We start from the raw sequence: 22,057 nt of genomic DNA on the forward strand, positions 1-22,057 counted from the left end.
AAAAGTTATTGCGGTTCGAAAATTCAAAAAATAGTGTTTTATTAAACTTCTATCAGACTTTTGAGCTCGAAAAGCTCAAAACTACATGAAAATTATATTTTCGAGCTCAGAAACGTAATAAGCACTATTTTGAGCGCTTAATTACGAAAGTAGCGGGAAGTTGCAGGGATGGCCTTCAGGGTCAACCGTTCTCCTAATTTTTTTTTCTTCAAATGACCTACGCAGTGGGCTCCTTTTACGTTTTCTGTTTTCTTTTGGTGTTTTCCTTGTTACCATCCAGCAAAAATCTGACATCATGTTGACATTCTAATTTAATTGATACCTACCCTTCATTTCATTTAAGTTTTAATAAAATCGTTTTCCTTATTCTTTGCTGTAGTCTTCAAGATTTTCAGGAAAGTGGTCGAATTAAAAATCCATGAAGTGTAGTTTGGGCTTTATTAAGTAATCTAAGAAAAAGGAACCAACTGTGTAGGTCTTTTGAAAAAAAAAAATTAGGAAAACGGTTGACCCTGAAGGCCATCACTGCAACTTCCCGCTACTTTCATAAGTAAGTTCTCGAAATTACACTTATTGCGTTTTTGAGCTCTTTGAGCTCAAAAATCTTATTTTCGTGTAGTTTTGAGCTCTCCAAGCTCAAAAGTCTGATGAAAGTTTAATAAAACACTGTTTTTTTAATTTTCAAACCGTAATAACTTTTGAATGAATAGACCGATTTTCACGTGATTAGCAGCATTCGACGCAGTTTTTCAAATTCAATGATACATCTTTAAACACAAATTGATAAGACTGGAAATTTCGGTGTAATTCGAAAAAAACACTTTTTTTCGATTTCTTCGTCAACGATAACTCACGAACGAATCAACCGATTTTGACCGGCTTGGTGGCGATCGATGTGGTTTTTCGATTTTAAGAGCTGATTAGTTTTTGGAATTGATAGGTCAAGCCGTTTGAAAGTTATTCAATAAAAACCACATTAAAAAAAAATTTTTTTTGCAGTTTTTTTAAGATTTCTCAAAATCTATCGGTCCGAATTAGTCCAACTTGAATTCAAAATCTGAGTTTAGTCAAACCCTTTCGAATAGCGCCAACCACGATCAAATCGGTCAAGCCGTTCAAAAGTTATGAGAGGTTTACATACATACACACACACACACACACACACATACATACATACATACATACAGACATACAGACACCATCGCGGGAATAGTCAGGGAAGCTTCCCAGGACCTCAAAACGTCGAGATCTGATGAAAACTCGATTTTCGAAAAACGGGGTGAAAACAATATCTTCCCGATTTTTGAAAATTTTCAATTTTCTGAGCGGGAAGTTAAAAATTCGATACAAACGAACGACAGTTTGAAATTCGAAAATATGGCTTCGTACCTTCTCCTTACATGCTATTTTTTAAAGATTTAAAAATTTTGTCAATTTTTTATTCTAAGATCATGTTTCATCTATGGAAACGTACCTAAGTCATTAACAACCGTGTTTAATAGATTTTTTTCTCATATTTATAACTGTAATTATCCCAATTTTTTTAGTTTTTTTAGATTTTTAGAAATTTTTAAACTTCAAAGGGACAAGATACCAGATTCAAATTCAGTGAAATAAAGGACATAAAAAACATACTCATTACTCAATCTGAATCCAAAAAATTTTTTTATCTCGATAATTTCGATTTTTCATGATTTATTGCAATTTTTTGGGTTTTTTGCTATTTTTTCAAATTTTGACGGCTCCACGGGTTAATTAACGTTTAGATTCAGATTCAATGAATTGAAATACATCAAAATCATACTTGATCTGGGTCCAGAAAATTTTATTCATCGCTGTGACTGCAGTTTTTCGCCTTTTTTTGGGCTTTCTGGATATTACTCAAAATTTTGACGGTGTACGGGCAAAACTGACTTCAGAATCGGATTCAGCACGTCAAGATACATAAAGATAGGTAGGTCCAGTCAAAAGTACTGACAACTTTTTTTTTTGTGTCCGGTGTCATTAATAATTAATAAATTAGGTGTAAAACTCCGTTAACTATACGGATAAGTCATGTATAAAATTTAAATTACTTAAAGTAGTTTGAAAGATACCCTGAAGTTAAAATAAGTCATTGGGTCAACAGGTAAGGTATCGGTCTGAAGAACGAGAATTCTATGGTTCGAATCTAGGTAGGCACCAATTTTTTTTTTTTTTTTATGGACCTGATCGAATCAGACATGAACATGCCTGGCCAGGTCTGGTCAGACCCGGTCATTTTTCATATCTGATCAGGCCTAAAGAGTCATGCCTGTTCATATCTGATCACTTTTTCCCGGGTTTGTCTCGCCTCGATGCACAAATTACTATTGATAATATAACAATCTTTCGAAGCATTATACAAAGTTAGTGAAAATGCCTAAAAAATACCAAACAGCTCAAAAATATATCCGAAGTGAGAATATATTAATAAGTTTATCGATCACAGAATATTGGATTTGTTACATTTTTCCGTTTAAATAAATGGTTTTTATATATTCGAGCTAAAGAGCTCAAAAGGAGTTCGAAAGTTTAATATTTTTGGGATAAAACATTTCCTTCAACATTTTTAAATGTATCGTTCGAATGTGCTGCAGTTTATGACATTCAATGCAGTTTTTTAAGTACGGAAAAAGTATGAAAGGTCATAAATCATTCAGTTGACAACACATACCCACACAGATCTCAAATTATGAAGATATGATAAGAGTCGGACTGAAAATAACTGCAAGCTTATAAAATCCACTAAATCTTCCATAAATAATTTGAATAAATAATCAATATTTATTCATCTTTGATAAAATCTATTTTACAGAAAAATTTGAACTATCGTTCGATGTTTAAAACTTGAATTGCTTTAAGAAAAAAAAAATACGTATTCTATTCTTTTTAAATAGTATTAATAATTGAATAATATTTGGGCTTATGCTAACTTTGAAGAGACTACAATGAAAAAATATAGAGTGAAAAAATACAATGGTTAATATTGTTTTTAGATCTCAATTTTTCTAACCATCACAATTTTAATATTTTTTGTGAACTTTACTAAAATGAAAAAATAAAAAGATCAGTAATGAACTGCTTGCTCAAATAAAAACTAAATTAATAAATAACATTAAAATCAACTTTTACAATGGTTTATTGAATGAAATAACATCGATAAGTTCCCTAAAATTACGATTATCGCTTGAGGCAACTGTCAAATCTGATACGTGTAACGACAGTATAACTAATAGCCACTCTACAGTATTATATTGTAAACTTTGTATTGTCAGTAACATATCGTCATCGAATACTAACGGAACACAAAATTCCATAGAACTGTAATATATTTTTAATTCTATGATGTGATCGTAAATATTTACTATAATTAGTTGTTCAAACGAAAAAATGAATCTATTTCTGACGTAAGAAAAAGTCGTTAGTGCTTAATTGAATATCAATTTAACTTGCAAATCAACAGTTAGCAGTGAATATATGTTTTCTTATCGAAAATACAACGTTTATGAAATAGTTTTCCATTTAACACTTAAATAAAACGTGAAAATCTTGACGGAACCATTATAATTCAGTCACCATGATTTATGATTGCATATGTCGCGATCATTAAGACTAACAGCCTTCTTTCTCAAAAAACAAGAGTGGGTATTCAATGTATAATAAATTAGAACATAATAATTGTTGCGATGTCAGTGGCTGAAACATATTTAAATGGTTCATCACGAAATTTATGTGACAATAGTATGCCAGATAAAGATGTTGATATCGACCTAAGACCCAAAACTAATGATAACAAGGATGATAAAATGACTGTAGAAGAATTTCGAACCAGAATTAATCAAAATAGTAATTTAGGAGTAAATCCTATCTATACCTTTTCTCCCGAGAGTGTGGAATCAAGTGGATCTGTAGAATCTAGATTACGTGATTATTCAAATTATCAAAATAGTAGTTCAGTTTCAATTAGTAGAGAAAACAATAACGTATTAAATGCAAAAAATACCTCTGAAAAAGAGATTTATAATTCTGGATTACTTTCACAAGATTGTTATCCACATCAGCAGCAGATATCAGATCGTGAACATATGGGCATCAGCCATCATATACATTATCAGCAGTCTCGACAATATCGACAACAAAATATTCAACATCAATCAAGGATAAAAAAATGGCAAATAAAAGAAGAAGAGCAGGAACATCCATTATTTCTACAATCTAATCAACGTCTAATGCCTGTTCACAGAGGTGAGATTTATGATGATTCAATAATAATTTAAAATACAGATGATCTTGAAGACCAGGTTTAAACCTATTGGTTCAAAGCTAATAGAACTGAAAAACATCACTATTATATGCGTTGTATTATATAGTGAGAGCGATTTTGTGTCCACCGTAGAAAAGTATACTTTTTTTGAAAACTGTCAAAAATCCTACTGTGATCTCATACTATACAGTGTACTTTTTATAAATAGTATCTCTTAACACTACTTCTTAAATTTACCTAGCTTTATCTCAGTGCATTTCAATAATCCAAGCTTTTTTTCTCTAGCTTATTTCTTATTTTTTCGAGTATTAATCAGTTATTTAGGATAGATTAGGATTCGTTGAGTTAAATTTCACATATTTTGATAAAAATTTAAATGAATAATATTCTAAGAAGCGAGATTTAATAAAATTTTTCATAAAAAATATTCAATATATTTTGTCACGGATATTTTTGATCCCCACCACTGAATTTTTACTATCCAAAAATAACACATTTGTAAACGGTCGATAGTACTGACTCACCATTCATAGGAATAATATAAATTTTTAACATATATGAAACATATAGAATCAAGCATAAAAAATTTATTTAAACACTTTATATTTATTTTATATGTATTTTGTACACATAAGTTCTCCGAGCTCAAAAATACAATTTAAATATTATTTTGAGCTCTTCGAGCTTAGAGATAGCTTTTCTATGCTTTTGAGCTCTTCGAGTTATAAAACTTTTTGTAATACTGGTGAAATCTCTCATAGAATCACTATCAAATGCATTATAAATTGAAACACATCGACGTTCTAATTAGCAAATTGTCTAACTCCATTTTAGAGAATCTTTCATTTGTACGAAAATACAATTAGTTCGAAATTTATTATCACTTTAAAAAACCATTTAATATTTAATAGAGGTATAATATTTTAGTTAGGATCATTTAAATAATTTATAAGTGAACTCTTGCTAGATCAAAATGTTAAAAAATTACTCTCTAAAAAATAAAGAGTTAGACCAATTGCTAATTGGACCATCGATATATAATGTTATGTATAAAGCTTGGATATTATTAAATGGATTATTATAAATTATTTGGGTTGGTATTAATAAACTGCCGGAAGTTGATATTTAGATATTTATTTACTTATTATGCCAAGACATAATTGCCTAATGGCAAGTTTATGGCAACTTTATAAAGTACATATTTATAAATCTGAAAAAATTTTGTAGTATATACAGAATAATTATAGTTTTTACTTTTTACTGTAGGTTTAGCTTAATTTATTTTACAATTTTAAGAATTTCGATTTAACTGAATTTACTTATGTTACAAATCAGTATCAAACAAGAATTCAAATATTTTATTTTTAAATATTTCAAGACTAGTTGCACACACATTTTCAGTTAATAGTTCTTCCGATAGACGAATGGCAGTAGTTGGTGCATATATACTTCATATAATAATTTAACTGAATACTTGCCCATACAGGAAGCCCCAGAGTTGAACGACAGGGCCATGCCTGGGACATTATTGAGAAGCCCATCTTGGCAAACCTATATTGTCCCATGCCCGGGTTGTAACTAGGCAATCAGCCTTGGCCATTCCAATGATTACCCAGGCTTGGGCCAAGACTGAATAACCTAGCCTTGGCCTAGCCTAGAGTCACCCTAACTTGGGCCAGGACTAGGCAATCTAGCTTTGGCCGACTCAATAATTACTCGAACGTTAGCCAAGACTGGGATGCGTAGCTTTTTTTTTTGATAAAAGTTTATTTATTCCTTACAAAACAATCACATAAATTATAAGTTAAACAAACTAAATAAAAAACTTTTTAAAACTATTTGAAATTTTGAGGTAAGCATTGGCTGGTGTTATCAGCTTTCGGCTCCTTGCTGTCTTAATTTATTAATATTTAATGATTTGTTTAAGAATTTTAATTGGATTAAATCCTATTCAAGTTACCATCTTTTTTCTTATTTAACTATGGGAAAAAATTTTTTCTGAAAAATAAAAAACCCTAGTTTAACCCTAGACTGGTCACCATTTTTTTAGTTTCTCGCTCGCACTATAGCGAGTCTCTATAGGTTGAGTAGTTGTTACGCGGCGTCACGCTATACGGGTGACCAGTCTAGGGTTAAATCTTAACTGGGATGCCTAGCCTTGGCCGTTGAATGGCAACCCAGACTAGAGCCAGAATTGGGTAACCTAACCTGCTAAAATTGCTAAAATTGAAATTTTATTATTTAAACAAAACAATTGTATATCGTCAAAATTGATACGATCTTAAAAAAAAAAATTAAAATATTATAATATGATATTAAAAATATACAGAACGATTTAAAAAGTCTAAAGTTAATGTAAGAACTTGACTTTTGCTTTTTTTTTTTAAATTAATAAACATTTGTAAAAAATAGATAATTTTCATCAAAACACAATATTAAATAATATAAATTATATAAATAATAAACTGGCACACTCTGTCACCATATAGATTTAGCTTATATGAATGGTGAGATGTGCGTTAACTTATCGGTCGTACGGTGTGGGGTTAGAGGTCAGTCTGGCAAGCGCGCGGCTCGGGTTCGAATCTCGGTTAGGGTAAATGCGATTTTCACTTTATTTCTATAATTAGCGAAAGTTAAGTCTAAATTAAGAGTTAAGTCGTCTAAACTTGGGTTAGCTCTACATCAAAATTAAAATAAATCAATGACAATTAAAAATTTCCTTTTTTATCATTTCAACTAAAAACTACTCATTTTATACAAAATAATTTAACCGTTTCGTAGAATTTTACTATTTTATTTCAGAGAATTTAATTTATTCGAAATTGGGTTCTTAATACTAATTTGGTTTAATATTAACAATTAGATTCTAAATATATTTTATAATCTACTTCTTTTAGTAAATTCTATAGTGGTAAATAAGCCTGGGCTTGCTTTGGCTTAGAAACTTGGGCCAGTCTTGGTTAACAAACTTGGGCCAGTCTTGGTTAACAATCTTGGGCCAGTCTTGGCAACCAAGCTTGGCATCCTGTTATCACTCCAGACTTCTACCAAGGCTGGGCCAAAGGGGGTTTACAAGCATGGGCCAGAGATAGACAGCATTGCGCCAAGCGTGGCCCATATCTGGCCCCGTCGTATTGTCCTGTATGGGTGTACACAGTAAAAAATTTTGCGTAATTGCGTCAAAAAAATTTGTTTTAAATATTCAACACTTATTTTAATTAATTTGACGTACATTCCGTTCACTGAGTTTCATTTCACAATGCATATATATATAGCTATACTATAGTACGTGACTTGAGAAAGATTCATTTTGTTCGAGACTGTACTTTCAGAAAACTTAACAAGTTTTTACTAGTGATTTAATGACATTTAGCTTACCGAAATAATCTTTTATGCATTAAATATTATTATCAAATAATTGATGATTTATTTTAAATTTGAATAAAATAATAAGTTTTTTAATTTTAAATATTTTTTAAAAAGTTTGGCAACGCAATAAATTTTATCGCGGTTGCGCATGCGTTGACTGCTCTATTCGTGTTTGTGATGTGTACGTGTGTATTATGTTTACAAGTAATGCTGTTAAAAATATTAAAATATTAAAGCATTAAAATATGTATTATTTAATTATGTTATGTTTTATAATAAATAATAACAATTTTATAATACTTTTCTTAACCTATTTGATATTTCTTTTAACCTATTTCATTGAAGCTTTAAATTTCCCGCGTGACCCACTATTTGCGACGTTGCCGTCAACATAACCCACATTTGCTATGGCTGACTATTTTTTTTAAATTTAGATTTTTCAAACTCGATTATTTTTATAAGTAAGTACCCTCAACTTAATTTTTTTTTTTCAATAATTTTCGCAATTTTTTTTTTTTTTTACAATGAGTTTTTTAAAGCTTTCTCATTATTTTTTCATCATGAAATTTATTAAAACAAGAGTAGGTGTGAGATCTGGTATGTCATTACAATGTTAAATAACCTATTTTTAATCTTTTTTTATTAATAAACTATGAACCCTAGGTCTCTGAAATTTTAACACAACACGTAATAAATACATTTCTTTCGATCCTAAAAATTTTAAATTGATCTTATTATTTCGACTTAACGCCTATACCTCCTTAAGTATTTAACACAACAATTTTTAAAAGAATGACGCAAAATTTATTACTGTCTTGACACTTAAGGTAGTACTAACGGTTTTAGAATTGACGTTCAGAATTTAATGAAATTGGCATATTGGTACTTTATAATATCATAATTAAGCAGTAAAATTTTTGGAAGCCTAGCAAGTTCTGAAAAAAAAATATTAATATCTACATATTTTTGCTTTTACCATTGGTCCTTATGGGGAATCACAGACTTTATTTTATTTCACAAAGCTGGACGTTCAGATTCTTATAAAAATCAAGACAACGAGAGAAAATAACATCTAGAATATATTTAATAACAATCAGTATGGTTTCCAAGAATATGAAAATATTTATTAATAAAAAACATTCAAAATTTTTCTCTGTCTTTCTTTCTCCAACGTGATTTAGTATAGGGAAATCTACTACGTTAATCAAATAAGGTTAGGTTTTGTGATTTGACTCTTGTGGTAACGGTAGTACTACCTCAAGTACTTGACAAAAGCACTCGAATGAGTTGAGTTTAATTTTGTTAATTTTTCTCCTACTATTTATCTTTTTATTTAAAAAATATCACTTTGAAAAACTCTTTTGAAATCACAGGTACGGCTACAGTGACCATTGATAAAACTAAAAATTTTGCTGCAGGTGGTTATTTTATAAAAACGATAAAATTGATTTTTTTTTTGAATAGGTTTTAAGTCATTTTATTTAGTATCTTGATATCATTAGTTTCCATGAGTATTAAATAAAAGCAAAATTAAATAAAAAACAGAAAAAACAACATGCTTAATGAACACGGAGAGAAAAGAATAGAACTTATTCCTATGTAGAATGGTAACCATTACTATGTTACTTAGTAACGGAAATTTTTGTGAGAACCCTGTGTAAATTTTCTAATAAAAAACAGAAATTGTGATAAAAATTTGAACAACCACTCATTCGATGCGGAATTAAATTCTGAAAATAATGTTGTTTTTTTATTTTTTTTAAGAAAATTTCAATTTGTTATTAACAAAATACATAACCAAAATAAAAAATCTCAGTTTTTCATAAATAACTCAATAACTATTGGTGACATCAAAAATCGGAAAAAGATCCTTAAAGAAGAGGAAATTTAAAAAAAATCTCGACTCCCAAAACTCTAGCTTGAAAAACGATAATTTTTAACTTGCCGCTAAGAAAATCGAAGATTTTCAAAAATCGGGAAGTTATTGTTTTTACCCCGTTTTGCAAAAATCGAGTTTTCATTAGATCTCGATGGTTTAAGGTCACACGAAGCTTCGCTGACTTCCTCCGCAATGTTGTCACTACGTCTGTATGTACGCACGCGCGCGCGCGCGCGCGTTTGTGTGTGTGTGTGTGTGTGTGTGTGTGTGTGTGTGTATGTGTGTGTGTACGTAAGTATGTAATTCTCCTATAACTGTTGAACGGATCAACTGATTTCATCGCGGTTGGTGCCATTCAAAAGGGCTTGGCCAAACTTAGATTTTGAATAAAATTTGGACCGATTCAGACCGATAGATTTTGAGGAACCTCAAAAAAACTGTGAAAAAAAATTTTTTTGAAAGTGGTTCTTTTAAATAACTTGTAACGGCTCAATCGATCAAGTTCAAAAACTAATCAGCTCTATCCTTGAAAAACCACATCGATCGCCGCTAATCCGGCCAAAATCGGTTGATTCGTTCGAGAGATATCGTGAAGGAAAGAAAATGGAAAAAAGAGTTTTTTCGCAATTACTCCGAAATTTCGTTCGATCAACTCAAACTTGAAGATTCTTTATGAGGCTTCAAAATTGCATCGAATGCTGCCAACTGCATGAAAATCGGTTCATTCATTCAAAAGTTATTGCGGTTTGAAAATTAAAAAAATAGTGTTTTATCAGACTTCTAAGCTCGAAGAGCTCAAAAGCACAGAAAAGCTATCTCTTTGAGCTCGGAGAGCTCAAAAAAGGCATACGTGCAATATTAAGCATCCAGGTATGGAATTAGCGGGAAGTTGCAGGGATGGCCTTCAGGGTCAACCGTTTTCCTAAATTTCATTTAATGTTTAAAATACGGTTCCGCGCGACTTTTGTCACACGGCCGTGTCGATGCTAAAATACGACGGCAAGCTAGAGTTCTGGGAGTCGAGACTTTTTTTTTTAAATTTCCTTCTCTTTAAGGATATTTTTTCCGATTTTTGATGTCACCAATAGTTATTGAGTTATTTACAAAAAACTGAGATTTTTTATTTTGGTTATGTATTTTGTCAACAACAAATTGAAATTAAAAAAAAAAAACAAATAAAAAAACAACATTTTTTTTAGAATTTAATTCCGCATCGAATGAGTGGTTGTTCAAATTTTTATCACATATTCTGAGTTTTTTATTAGCAAATTTACACAGGGTTCTCACAAAAATTTCCGTTACTATGTAGCATGGTAATGATTACCATTCTAACATAGGAATAAGTTCTATTTTTTTCTCTCCATGAATTTTAAAGTGTCCGTGACTTTCCCAAAATCATGATTTGAAAAGAATTCCGGATTATGCATTATGTGTAAGAATAAGCAAAATATTGAGACAAATAAAATTGAGAAAAAACCTTATAAATATTAATGTAATTAAATTATTAAAGCAGCGAAATATTTTCTATTGTTCTTATTCGAAATTCCAACGATTTACTAGATAGTGACAAATTCGTCAAAATGCCTGAAGCAAACTTATGATAAGATTAGAAGAAACACTGAGTTATTGACGCTCAGTAGCCTCAGGAAAATGAGTAGACAAGAGTAACAATAGATTCTTCATCTATCGAGTGATAATTAAAGTATATTTTGTAATAGAAAAAAATTAAGTTTTTTAATTTTTTTTTAACTGCAAAAACTTTGAAAATGTGGAAAATATTGTTGTTTATATACGCAAAAGATTTGATTCACAGCCAAACATACTCATTTTTATTATTTTTTCAAATCTTGAAAAATTTCTTCAATCATAACGATGGTCAATCTAGTAAATCAAAAAAGTGAATACGTTTCCACAGATACTTAAATCCGTAAATTATATACTTGTAACTTAAATTTTAATTCAGATATTTCAATCAAAAAATGAATTATAAAAAAATTATTCTCAGCTATCGAGTCAATCGTTACGACAAATTGATAATTTTTAGTTTTCTATTATTTAAGGCTGGAATTATCGTTTTCTATGACTTCATAAGATATCTTTTTTTTTTTTTTTATTTTAGTTCGATTCGGAACAGCTACATGTACTTCTTATCAGTTGAGTCTCAAGAGATAAGAAAAATATTCCATTTACTTTAACTAATTGAAAATAATTTTAAACTAGATCGATATTGATACCCTACTAACTCAAAATAGTCATTAACGCCATTTCGTATAAATTTACTTAAATTTTTTATTTATTTACATGTATATTTAATAAAAGACATTAACCGAGTGAGAGAAAATATAAGCTAAGCGCGTTCGAAAACAACTTTCCCTATTAGTACTACTGATGGAAAAAATTTTATTGTACAGTCCAGTACTTAAAGAGAACTCATTTTCTTATTGAAGCCAGAATAATTTTTTCAAATATTTTCATTCTCTTCTATCTCTTGATGACTTCTTTTATACATAGCATAACGAAAAATATAATCAAGCGAAAGAAAACATAATTTCCGAGTAATGGCGTTAATTTTTTAAATACATAAAAAAAAATTTTTAATTTCCCTTACAGGAAGCCCCAGAGTTGAACGACGGGGCCATGCCTGGGACATTATTGGGAAGCCCATCTTGGCAAAACTATATTGTCCCATGCCCAGGCCATAACTGGGCAATCAGCCGTGGCCATTCCAATGATTACCCAGGTTTGGGCCAAGACTGAATAACCTAGCCTTGGCCAAGCCTAGCGTCACCCTAACTTAGGCCAAGTTTAAGTAACCTAACCTTGGCCGTTGGATGGTAACCCTAATGGGGCAAGACTGGATAACCTAGCCTTGGCCAAGCCTAGCGTCACCCTAACTTGGGCCAAGTTTGCGTAACCTAACCTCGGCTGTTGGATGGTAACCCTAACATGGGCCAAGACTGGATAACCTAGCCTTGGCCAAGCCTACAGTCACCCTAACTTGGGCCAAGTTTGTGTAACCTAACCTCGGCTGTTGAATGGTAACCCTAACATGGGCCAAGACTGAATGACCTAGCCTTGGCCGTTGGATGGTAACCCTAACTTGGGCCAAGATTGTATAACCTAACCTCGGCCGTTGAATAGTAACCCTAACATGGGCCTCGATTGAATAACCCAGTTTTGGCCAAACCCAGAGACACCTTAACTTGGGTTTTGAAGTTTTTATATTCACGTGACATTGTGATATGGCGACCCAGACTTGGGCCAGGACTGGGAAACCTAGCCTTGGCTTTCGAATGGAAACCCAGACTTGAGACAGAATTGAGCAACCTAACTTTGGTCATTTAATAAAAAATCCAAACTTAATTAATCATTAACTTACATAATTTGGAACAGTAAATATTTATTACTTAGCGAATATTTGATAGCAAATGCTGAAATTGAAAATTTATTTTTTAAACAAAACAATTGTGTATCGTCAAAATTGATATGGTCTTAAATAAATAATAGTTTAAAAAAACTAAAAACACGCTTTTTATAGAAAACCAAACTAAAAAATAGAAAATAAATTTAAATTAAGAATAGTGTTAAAAATTTCAATAAATAATAGTGTAAATAAAAAAAATGTATTTTATTTTAAAAAAAGCGTGAGGTGCATGGTGTCAATAGTTATAAATATTTTATTGACAGATATGAGTAGAGTGATTATCATTTTGATAATATCTTAAAAAGCACCCCACGCTTTTTTTAAAATAAAATACATTTTTTTTATTTACACTATTATTAATTTATATTTATTGAAATTTTTAACACTATTCTTAATTTAAATTTATTTTCTATTTTTAGTTTGGTTTTCTATAAAAAGCGTGTTTTTAGTTTTTAAACTATTATTTATTTTTACTTTTAGTTTGGTTTATTTATAAAAGCGTGATTTTTTAGTTTTTTTAAACTATTATTTGTTGATTATCAAAAATATTCAGGCGCGCAAATTACCCACGGAGAGTTACATACTGACATACTGACATACTGACATACAAGTGAAGCTAATAAAAAAAAAATAATTATTTATAAATATTATAAATACGGGGAATCAGAGTTCGATTTCGGAGAGCGAGCCTGAGAAACGGCTACCAGAACCAAGGAAGGCCGCAGGCGCGCAGATTACCCACGGAGAGTTACTGACATACTGACAAACTGACATACAAGTGAAGCTAATATAAAGCGTGTAAAAAATTAAAATATAATAATTTACAGTTGAATTTTTAATATTAATAATTTTAAACATTAAAATTTATAATATGATATTAAAAATATACAGAATGATTTACAAAGTCTAAAGTAATATAAGAACTTGACTTTTGCTTTTTTTTAATTACTAAATATTTGTAAAAAATAGATAATTTTCATCAAAACACAATATTAAATAACATAAATTATATAAATAATAAACCGTCACACTCCGTCACCAAATAGAATTGGTTCATATGAATGATGAGATATATATCAATTTATCGGTCGTACGGCATAGGGGTTAGTTATCGGTCTGGCAAGCGCGCGGCTCGGATTCGAATCTCGGTTAGGGCAAATGCGAATTTCACTTTATTTCTCTAATTAGTGAAAGTTAGGTCTGAATTAAGAGTTAAGTCATCTAAACTTGCGTTAGCTCTACATCAAAATTAAAATAAATCAATGACAATTAAAAATTTCCTTTTTTATCATTTCAACTAAAAACTACTCATATTATACAAAATAATTTAACCGTTTCGTAGAATTTTACTATTTTATTTCAGAGAATTTAATTTATTCGAAATTGGGTTCTTAATACTAATTTGGTTTAATATTAACAATTAGATTCTAAATATATTTTATAATCTACTTCTTTTAGTAAATTCTATAGTGGTAAATAAGCCTGGGCTTGCTTTGGCTTAGAAACTTGGGCCAGTCTTGGTTAACAAACTTGGGCCAGTCTTGGCAACCAAGCTTGGCATCCTGTTATCACTCCAGACTTCTACCAAGGCTGGGCCAAAGGGGGTTTACAAGCATGGGCCAGAGATAGACAGCATTGCGCCAAGCGTGGCCCATATCTGGCACCGTCGTATTTTCCTGTATGGGTTTCTTTGCGGGAAGTTAAAAAATTAGGACGACGGTTGACCCTAAAGGCCATCCCGGCAACTTCCCGCTCATTTTGTACCTAAAGGCTAAAAATTATACATTACTTTTTTGAGCTCTTCAAGCTCAAAATATGATTTTTGTGTCATTTTGAGTTCAAGCTCAAAACTCTAATAGCAATTTAATAAAACACAGCTTTTTGAATTTTCAAACCACAATAACTTTTGATTGAATAAACCGATTTTCACGTGGTTAGCAACATTCGATGCAGTTTTTAAAGCCTCATGAAAAATATTTGAGTATAAATTGATCAAACTAAGAATTTCGGGGTGATTCCAAAAAAACACTTTTTTCGGTTTTCTTTCGACAACGATAACTCACAAACGAATCAACCGATTTCGACCGAGCTGGCGGCGATCGACGTGGTTTTTTGATGTTAAGAGCTGATTAATTTTTGGAATCGATCGGTAGAACCGTTTAAAAGTTATTGAAAAAAAACCACATTTCAAAAAATTTTTAACTTCCCGCTGAGAAAATTGAAAATTTTCAAAACTCGGGAAGTTATTGTTTTTACCCCGTTTTTCGAAAATCGAGTTTTCATCAGATCTCGACGTTTTGAGGTCCTAAGAAGCTTTCCTGACTATTTCCGCGATAGTGTCTGTATGTCTGTATTAGTGTATCAAAAAAATCGAATATTTTTTTTTTTTCAACGAACATTGAGAAATCGTCAGAGTATCTCTCGAAAAAGATCCTCTGAAAATATGAGCTCTTAATATTAATATTTAGAGGTGACGCCAAATAATTTCTATTTCCCATTTAAATAACATAGAAAAATATTCTTTTAAAGTTTGGAATTCTGTTACGTGACAACGAGCTACTTTATAGATAAAACTAAACCTTTTTCTTATGGGCAATTAAATGCTCTACAAAAAAGGTCTGATTAAAATTTTGCTTAAGTCAAGCCGTTTCAAAGATATCGAGTCTCACACTTCAGACTGTTAAAAATTATGGTTTGTTTTCATCTTAAACACAAGAAAATCAATTTATATGTATTAAAAACCCATCATTATTAACTTTAGAATGATAATATGCATATATTTAATAGAATTCTTGTCCAAAATTCTTAATAATTTGACAAATGCTAATTTTTATTAATTATTAACGAAAAATATTTACTTATGGGTCATTCCATGTCAAATCAAACAATAGTTGAAAACAAAACCTTTCGATTTGGACAAATTTTGGTCAGAAGTTTTCTTTTATCATATAACGAAGTTCTGTAAAAGGAAAAAAATAGATATTTTCGATACATATGTGCGAAGTGAGGCATTCCCAGGGCTTAAAAATTGAGACTCAACCCGTGTAAAAATAATATATCATTATGACGCTCATAACGATTATCATAATGAATCTCATATTTTGGCACTAATATGAGATTCATATAAAAGCCATATCAATATATTTGAAACCTGTAATAAGTAAAATACTTATGTAAACGAATTTTTTTTTAACTAGATTATAAAATTTTTATTTTTCTTGTTGGAGAAAGAAAATTTCTAGTAATTTGATTATGTTTTATTATAAAATTTGATCTACACGGATCGGTCACATAGGGATTCGTGACCAATCCATAATTACAAACGCATAATTTCATACTGAAGTCATAATAGTATCTGCGTAAACTCATGATGGAATCAGGCTGAAATTTTTCAAATTAATTATGATATTGTAATGATATTGTTGCCTTTTATTCATAATTCAAGAAAAAAAATTTTCTTACTGTTGGAAATTCGTTAGGATAGTATCTCCATGATGATATTAACATAATTTTATTATGAAATCATAATGATATTGAATTGAATTCAAAATTTAATGATGGTCATATCTGCATATTTGCATAAAATCATAATGATATTGTTAGCCTTTTTAAACCGTGATATAAAGTTATTGAGTCATAACTATATACAGGAAATAATGCAAAATAATTAAATTAAAGAAATTCTTAGGACGATATAAATTGTTTTCAAAATAAAAAATAATTATTTTAAGACGAAAAAAATTTTTCAGTTAAAATTTTTTTTTAAACCAAGATAGTCAATGTTTATCTAAATATTCTTCCAAGTTAAGAAAATCAAAGAGGAAAGTTAAGTAGTTCAACAGTATAGTGCATGATAAAAATACTGTTTTTCTCAATTGTTATACATTTTCTCTGATTAACAGAAAAAATTAAAATTTTACTAATCTACTTAAGAAAGATTCGTTCTCACAGGTATTTTACTTATTACGGGTTTCCAAAGTATTGATAAGGCGCATATATGAATCTCATATTAGTGCCAAAATATGAGATTCATTATGATATTCATTATGAGCTTCATAATGATATCATATCATTTTTACACGGGGAGGCTAAGAAACGGCGCGTTTACAATGAGACCGAGTACGCAGATTACCCCCACGAGCCGTTAGGCGGAGACCACCACCTAACGGCCCTCTCCTTTTTTTTTCTTTTTCAATAGCCCCAAGTGTCCCCTATTAAACAAACGAAAGTCTATTCCTGTATCTATAATAGCGTTCGAGATATTACAAAATCAAAATTGAAAAACTGGAAAAATTGGAAAATTTCGAATTTGCATATCTTTTGAAAAAAAATTTTTATCTCCCGCTAAGAAAATTGAAAATTTTCAAAAATCGGGAAGTTATTGTTTTCACCCCGTTTTTCGAAAATCGAGTTTTTATCAGATCTCGACGTTTTGAGGTCCTAGGAAGCTTTCCTGACTATTTCCTCGGTGATGTCACCGTGTGTGTGTGTGTGTGTGTGTGTGTGTGTGTGTGTGTGTTTTTTTTTTTTTTTTTTTTATTATCTTAGGGGGGGGAATCCTTCTTACGGATTCCAGGCATAGTTGTTTGGCCTGGATATGTGGCGACTCGACGCAGTGTCATACTAAAACTCGACCCTAACGCCCCTACCCACTAAACCCTAAACCCCTTTTCTTCTTTCCTCTAATCCCTCATGGAAACCGCCGTCAGGCATTACTTCGTGAGGGGAGGATCCAGCTACCGCTATTCCTTCTGGTGGCTAAGGTGTTATTTTTCCTCCCTTCTAGTTTCTGTCATTTGCTCTTTTTCTTTCAATGGAACGCAGCTCTGTAAGCACTTCTGTGGCAAAAGTGCTTGTAGCGTTCCAAGCAGTTTGATTCAACAACATTGCATCTACTATTGTCTCTGGTTGGATTCTCCAGTTCAGGATCCTCTCTAACTCCTCACGCTGAGGATCGAAACGTGGACACACAAAGAAAACGTGCCTTGCGTCCTCAATAACCCCTGGACAAGACGGGCACTCCGGAGAATCGTCGTGCTTAAAGCGGTGCAGATACTCTCGAAAGCACCCATGTCCTGACAACATCTGCGTTAGGTAATAGTTGACTTCACCATGGTTTCGGCTCAGCCAAACGTTGATCTTTGGTATGAGGCGGTGTGTCCATCTTCCTTTTGCTGCGGCGTCCCACTCAAGTTGCCATCGCGAGATGCTGTGCTGCCGTTCTTCTGTTCTTAGTTCTTCAGCGCTCAGTGTAGTTGACCTCTTTCGATGGTAAAGGGCCCGTCTTTCTTTAGCTAAGACTCTAAGCGGCAGAGTTCCAGAAATGACGCACACTGCTTCCTCTGATATTGTTCGGAAGGCGCTGGCTACTCTTAGCGCGCTCAGTCGGTAAACCGGACATGCTTTCCTCCATGATTCTTGGGTCTCAAGTGCGTCGGACCAAATGGATATCCCATACGTGAGGACCGATGTAACTACTGATGATAGCAATAACCTCCCTGTCTGCTTCGGGCCACCGATGTTGGGCATCAATCGTACTAGGTTAGCCACTACTGCTGATGCTTTGGCGGTCACGTGTTCAACTTGTTGTTTGAAGTTAAGTCGGGAATCGAGCATCACTCCCAGATATCGAATGAATGGTTGGGATGTGATTTCTTGGTCTCCGACGTTTAAATTGATCGTTTCCACCACTTTTCTGCTAGTGATAAGTACAGCCTCGGTCTTCTGTTTAGCCAGTTGTAGGTTTACTGTGTCCATCCACTGGTTAATTCGCTCAAAGGTGATCGTGAACATATGATTTATCTCATCAATATGCTTGGCGACGATTACTACGGCTACGTCGTCCGCGTACGCTACCAGTTTGACATTTCTTGGTAGTTTCAGTCTCAGCAATCCGTTGTACATGATATTCCAGAGAAGTGGACCGAGAACAGAACCCTGCGGGACGCCTCCAGTAACATCATACTCCTTTGGACCATTCTTCGTGTCATATCTAAGGACTCTATTCGTGAAGTAGCTAGCGACTATCCTTCGTAGATATCCTGGTACGTTCATCTCTTGAAGAGCTTGCATGATGCGATCCCAGTTGGCGGAGTTGAAGGCATTTTTGATGTCTAGGGTTGCCACCAGACAATATTTCTTCGTTCCACCCTTCCATCTGGTACCGGCGATTGCGTCTTTGGCTATACCGACAACCAGGTTGATTGCGTCCAGGGTTGATCGTCCTTTTCGAAATCCGTACTGATTGTCTGCTAATAGTGGATCGACAACTGCTTCTATCCTTTGGTGGATTATACGTTCGAGTATCTTACCGGCTGTATCCAACATGCAGAGTGGACGATAAGATGACGGTTCTTCCGGTGGCTTTTCCTTTAGGAAGTAGTACCAGCCGTTGTTGTTTCCACTTCCGAGGAAAAATCCCTTCCTTCAAGCAGATGTTGTAGACATCGAGGAATAACGCTGGCGCTGCTTTAATAGATGTTTTCAAGGCAATATTAGGGATTCCGTCCAATCCCGGCGCTTTATTATTCCCGACGCGGTTACAAGCTTCCATCAGTTCTTCTTTCGTCACAGGTGGGATATCATTCAGTTCGTCTTGTGTCAACAGGTAGTTGAAAACGCGCTGTCGTGGAAACAGTGCAGTCACGATCTTCTGTAGGAGTTGAGGACACGTAGGAGACGGCATTGGCTGGTATTTCAAGTTTGCCATGACTACCTTGTAAGGTCTGCCCCACAAGTCTTTGTCCACCTCGTTGATTAGCTCTTTCCAGCAGTTCTTCTTGCTATCCTTGATGGCTTTGTTTAAGTCTCGACGAGCTTTCTTGTATTCTGCGACTAGTTCCGCTGAGTCAGGCCGCCGATAACCACGCTGAGATATTCTTCTTTTCTTGAGACACTCTTTCCGTAGGAAGCTGATGTGTTCGTTCCACCAGTGCACCGAAGGTCTTTGGTTCATGCCCCGTTTACGAGGCATGCAGGTGTCCCAAGCCTGGGTCACTCTCTTCATCAAGTCCTTGGTCATTTCTTCTGCAGATCCAGTAGTAAGCGGTTCACTATTTAGGGCAGCTACTAGAGCACCTGGGTCAAAGGATTTCACCTTCCACCCAACGATGTCAAGTTTCTTAGCCGGTCTTCTAGGATTCTGGTGCTTTGATACTTCCCAGAGAATCGCATTGTGATCGCTGGCCGTGTAGATCTCCATCACCTTCCAGTCGTAGTTTCCTCTGATGAGGCTGCTGCTGACAAAAGTAAGATCCACAATAGAACTTGCGTCTCCTTTAGTGTACGTCGGCGCATCGCCGCTGTTTAACAATACTACATCTAACGTAGAAAAAGCTTCCAGTAGTTCTTTACCTCGAGCGTTGGTGTGTTTGCTGCCCCATTCCACTGCCCAGGCGTTGAAGTCTCCAGCTATTGCCACTGGGTAGTACTGCTTCGCGTCCTCCGTCAGTCGATCCAGAAAGTCCATGAATTCAACAATAGTGAGGCTAGGTGGTGTGTAGCAGCTGTAAAAGCGGATGCCATCTACCGATGCTGCTACAAAGCCGGCGCTGCCATTGTTAACGACACTCTGGAAGGGGAGCTTGCGACAGGACCATATGACAGCTTTTTTGGTGCAGTCAGTTTCCCATGGTTGGCCGCCGAGGTGTTTATACGGTTCCGATATAAGCACAAGGTCAAGCTTCTGTTCACGTACTGTCTGCATGAGCAAATCATGTGCCGCTTCACAGTGATTGATGTTTAGCTGCAGTATTCTCATTTTCGTTTATCAGTTATCTTCTTGAGTGCCTCTTGGTATACTGGGCATCTGCTTGTGCCGGCATGATGGGCGTTATTCTCTGTACCGGATTGATCCGCACACAGTGCGCATTTAGCAGGCTTATTACATTCGGCGATTTTGTGTCCCTCTTCTCCACATTTAATGCAAAGTTTGGAGCGGTCGACTTTACTTGTGCACTGAACCGCACGGTGTCCAAAATGCCAGCATTTATAACATCGGACTGGTCTTAGTACTGTTCTAATACGACAATTGGTCCAGCCGATCCTAATCTTACCGTGTTCTCCTACCACTTTCTGCGCTACCGTTGCTGCCAGAGTCACCGACGCAATTTGTGTTCTGCTACGTAAGACCTTACGAATTTTAATGGCCTCTACTGTTATACCACAATCGTTTCCAGCTGCCTCTTGTAAAGCTGTTAGAATGTCATCTTTAGTTGTAGTATCGTCAATATCGCGAATTTCCAGGTCTTCTTCAGGTCCTGTACTAATGACATTTGCGTCCTCCTTAAGTATTCCCGCGATAGTCTTCTGCAGGTCTTTACCTCTATCACTACTGCCTTTCGACAGCGTGATGAGAATGTTCCCTATCGCGGTCCTGCGTATCTTCTCGACTGTGTTGCGGACCTGATCTGGGCGAACGTCCGCCTTGATCCGTGTAAGTATTTCAGAATACTTATCTTTGTTCGCTGGACGGATAATAAGTGCCTCCGGTCTCGTTGCTGTTCTTCTTGGCTTCTGGTTCGGCTTCGGTGGAGGCACCAGAGGTTTTTCTGGGGACAGTTTCTTGCGCTCCTTCTTCTTGTCCTTTCTGGACTGCACCTTTTCCCAGCCTGGCTTCTTGTTCTGTTCACAAGAGTTTTGTGGAAGATCCTTAACCACTTCCTGCTTCTTGATGGGATGACCAGGTCCAACGTCTTTCAGCTTCTTGGGAGTATGAAAAGCTCCGCCTTCGGGAGAACGAATTTTTCTTTTCAACTTCCTCAGGATGCAGCCGTCTTGGTCAAAGGATTCAGTCTCTGCCGTTGTGATAGTTTTACTTTCTTCTTCAGCGACTGATTCTCCGTCACCTTCGGCTCCAGTGTCCATCGCTTCTTCAACAACCACTTGACTGTTTCTCTCCGATGTAGCACAAGGGGTGCCCAAAGTGGCTGGCTCCTGATCCACTGCTGCAACTTTCACCTCGGCAGAGCAAGCTCACATCAGCCGTGGCCTGCATCGTCGGCAACTACGATACAGGTTCCGGACACTCCCAGTGAGTTACAGCAGGAACCAATCGTCTTGCTAGGTCAGTTAGTGTGACCAACCCATTAAAGGGGAG

At 34.2% G+C, this 22,057-nt stretch overlaps 1 protein-coding gene across 1 annotated transcript in view; it reads left to right on the forward strand.

Annotated features, from left to right (window-relative positions):
* The first annotated feature begins 3,298 nt into the window (after positions 1–3,298).
* LOC123272179 overlaps positions 3,299–22,057 on the forward strand; it is a 31,661-nt gene continuing 12,902 nt past the window's right edge. The window contains exon 1 of the mRNA XM_044738881.1: positions 3,299–4,266. Coding sequence (XP_044594816.1) covers positions 3,708–4,266 — 559 coding nt within the window. The 5' untranslated portion in view covers positions 3,299–3,707. The remainder of the gene's footprint in view (positions 4,267–22,057) is intronic.

Source organism: Cotesia glomerata, linkage group LG1, assembly GCF_020080835.1.
Source record: "Cotesia glomerata isolate CgM1 linkage group LG1, MPM_Cglom_v2.3, whole genome shotgun sequence".
In the NCBI taxonomy this organism is placed as follows: domain Eukaryota; kingdom Metazoa; phylum Arthropoda; class Insecta; order Hymenoptera; family Braconidae; genus Cotesia; species Cotesia glomerata.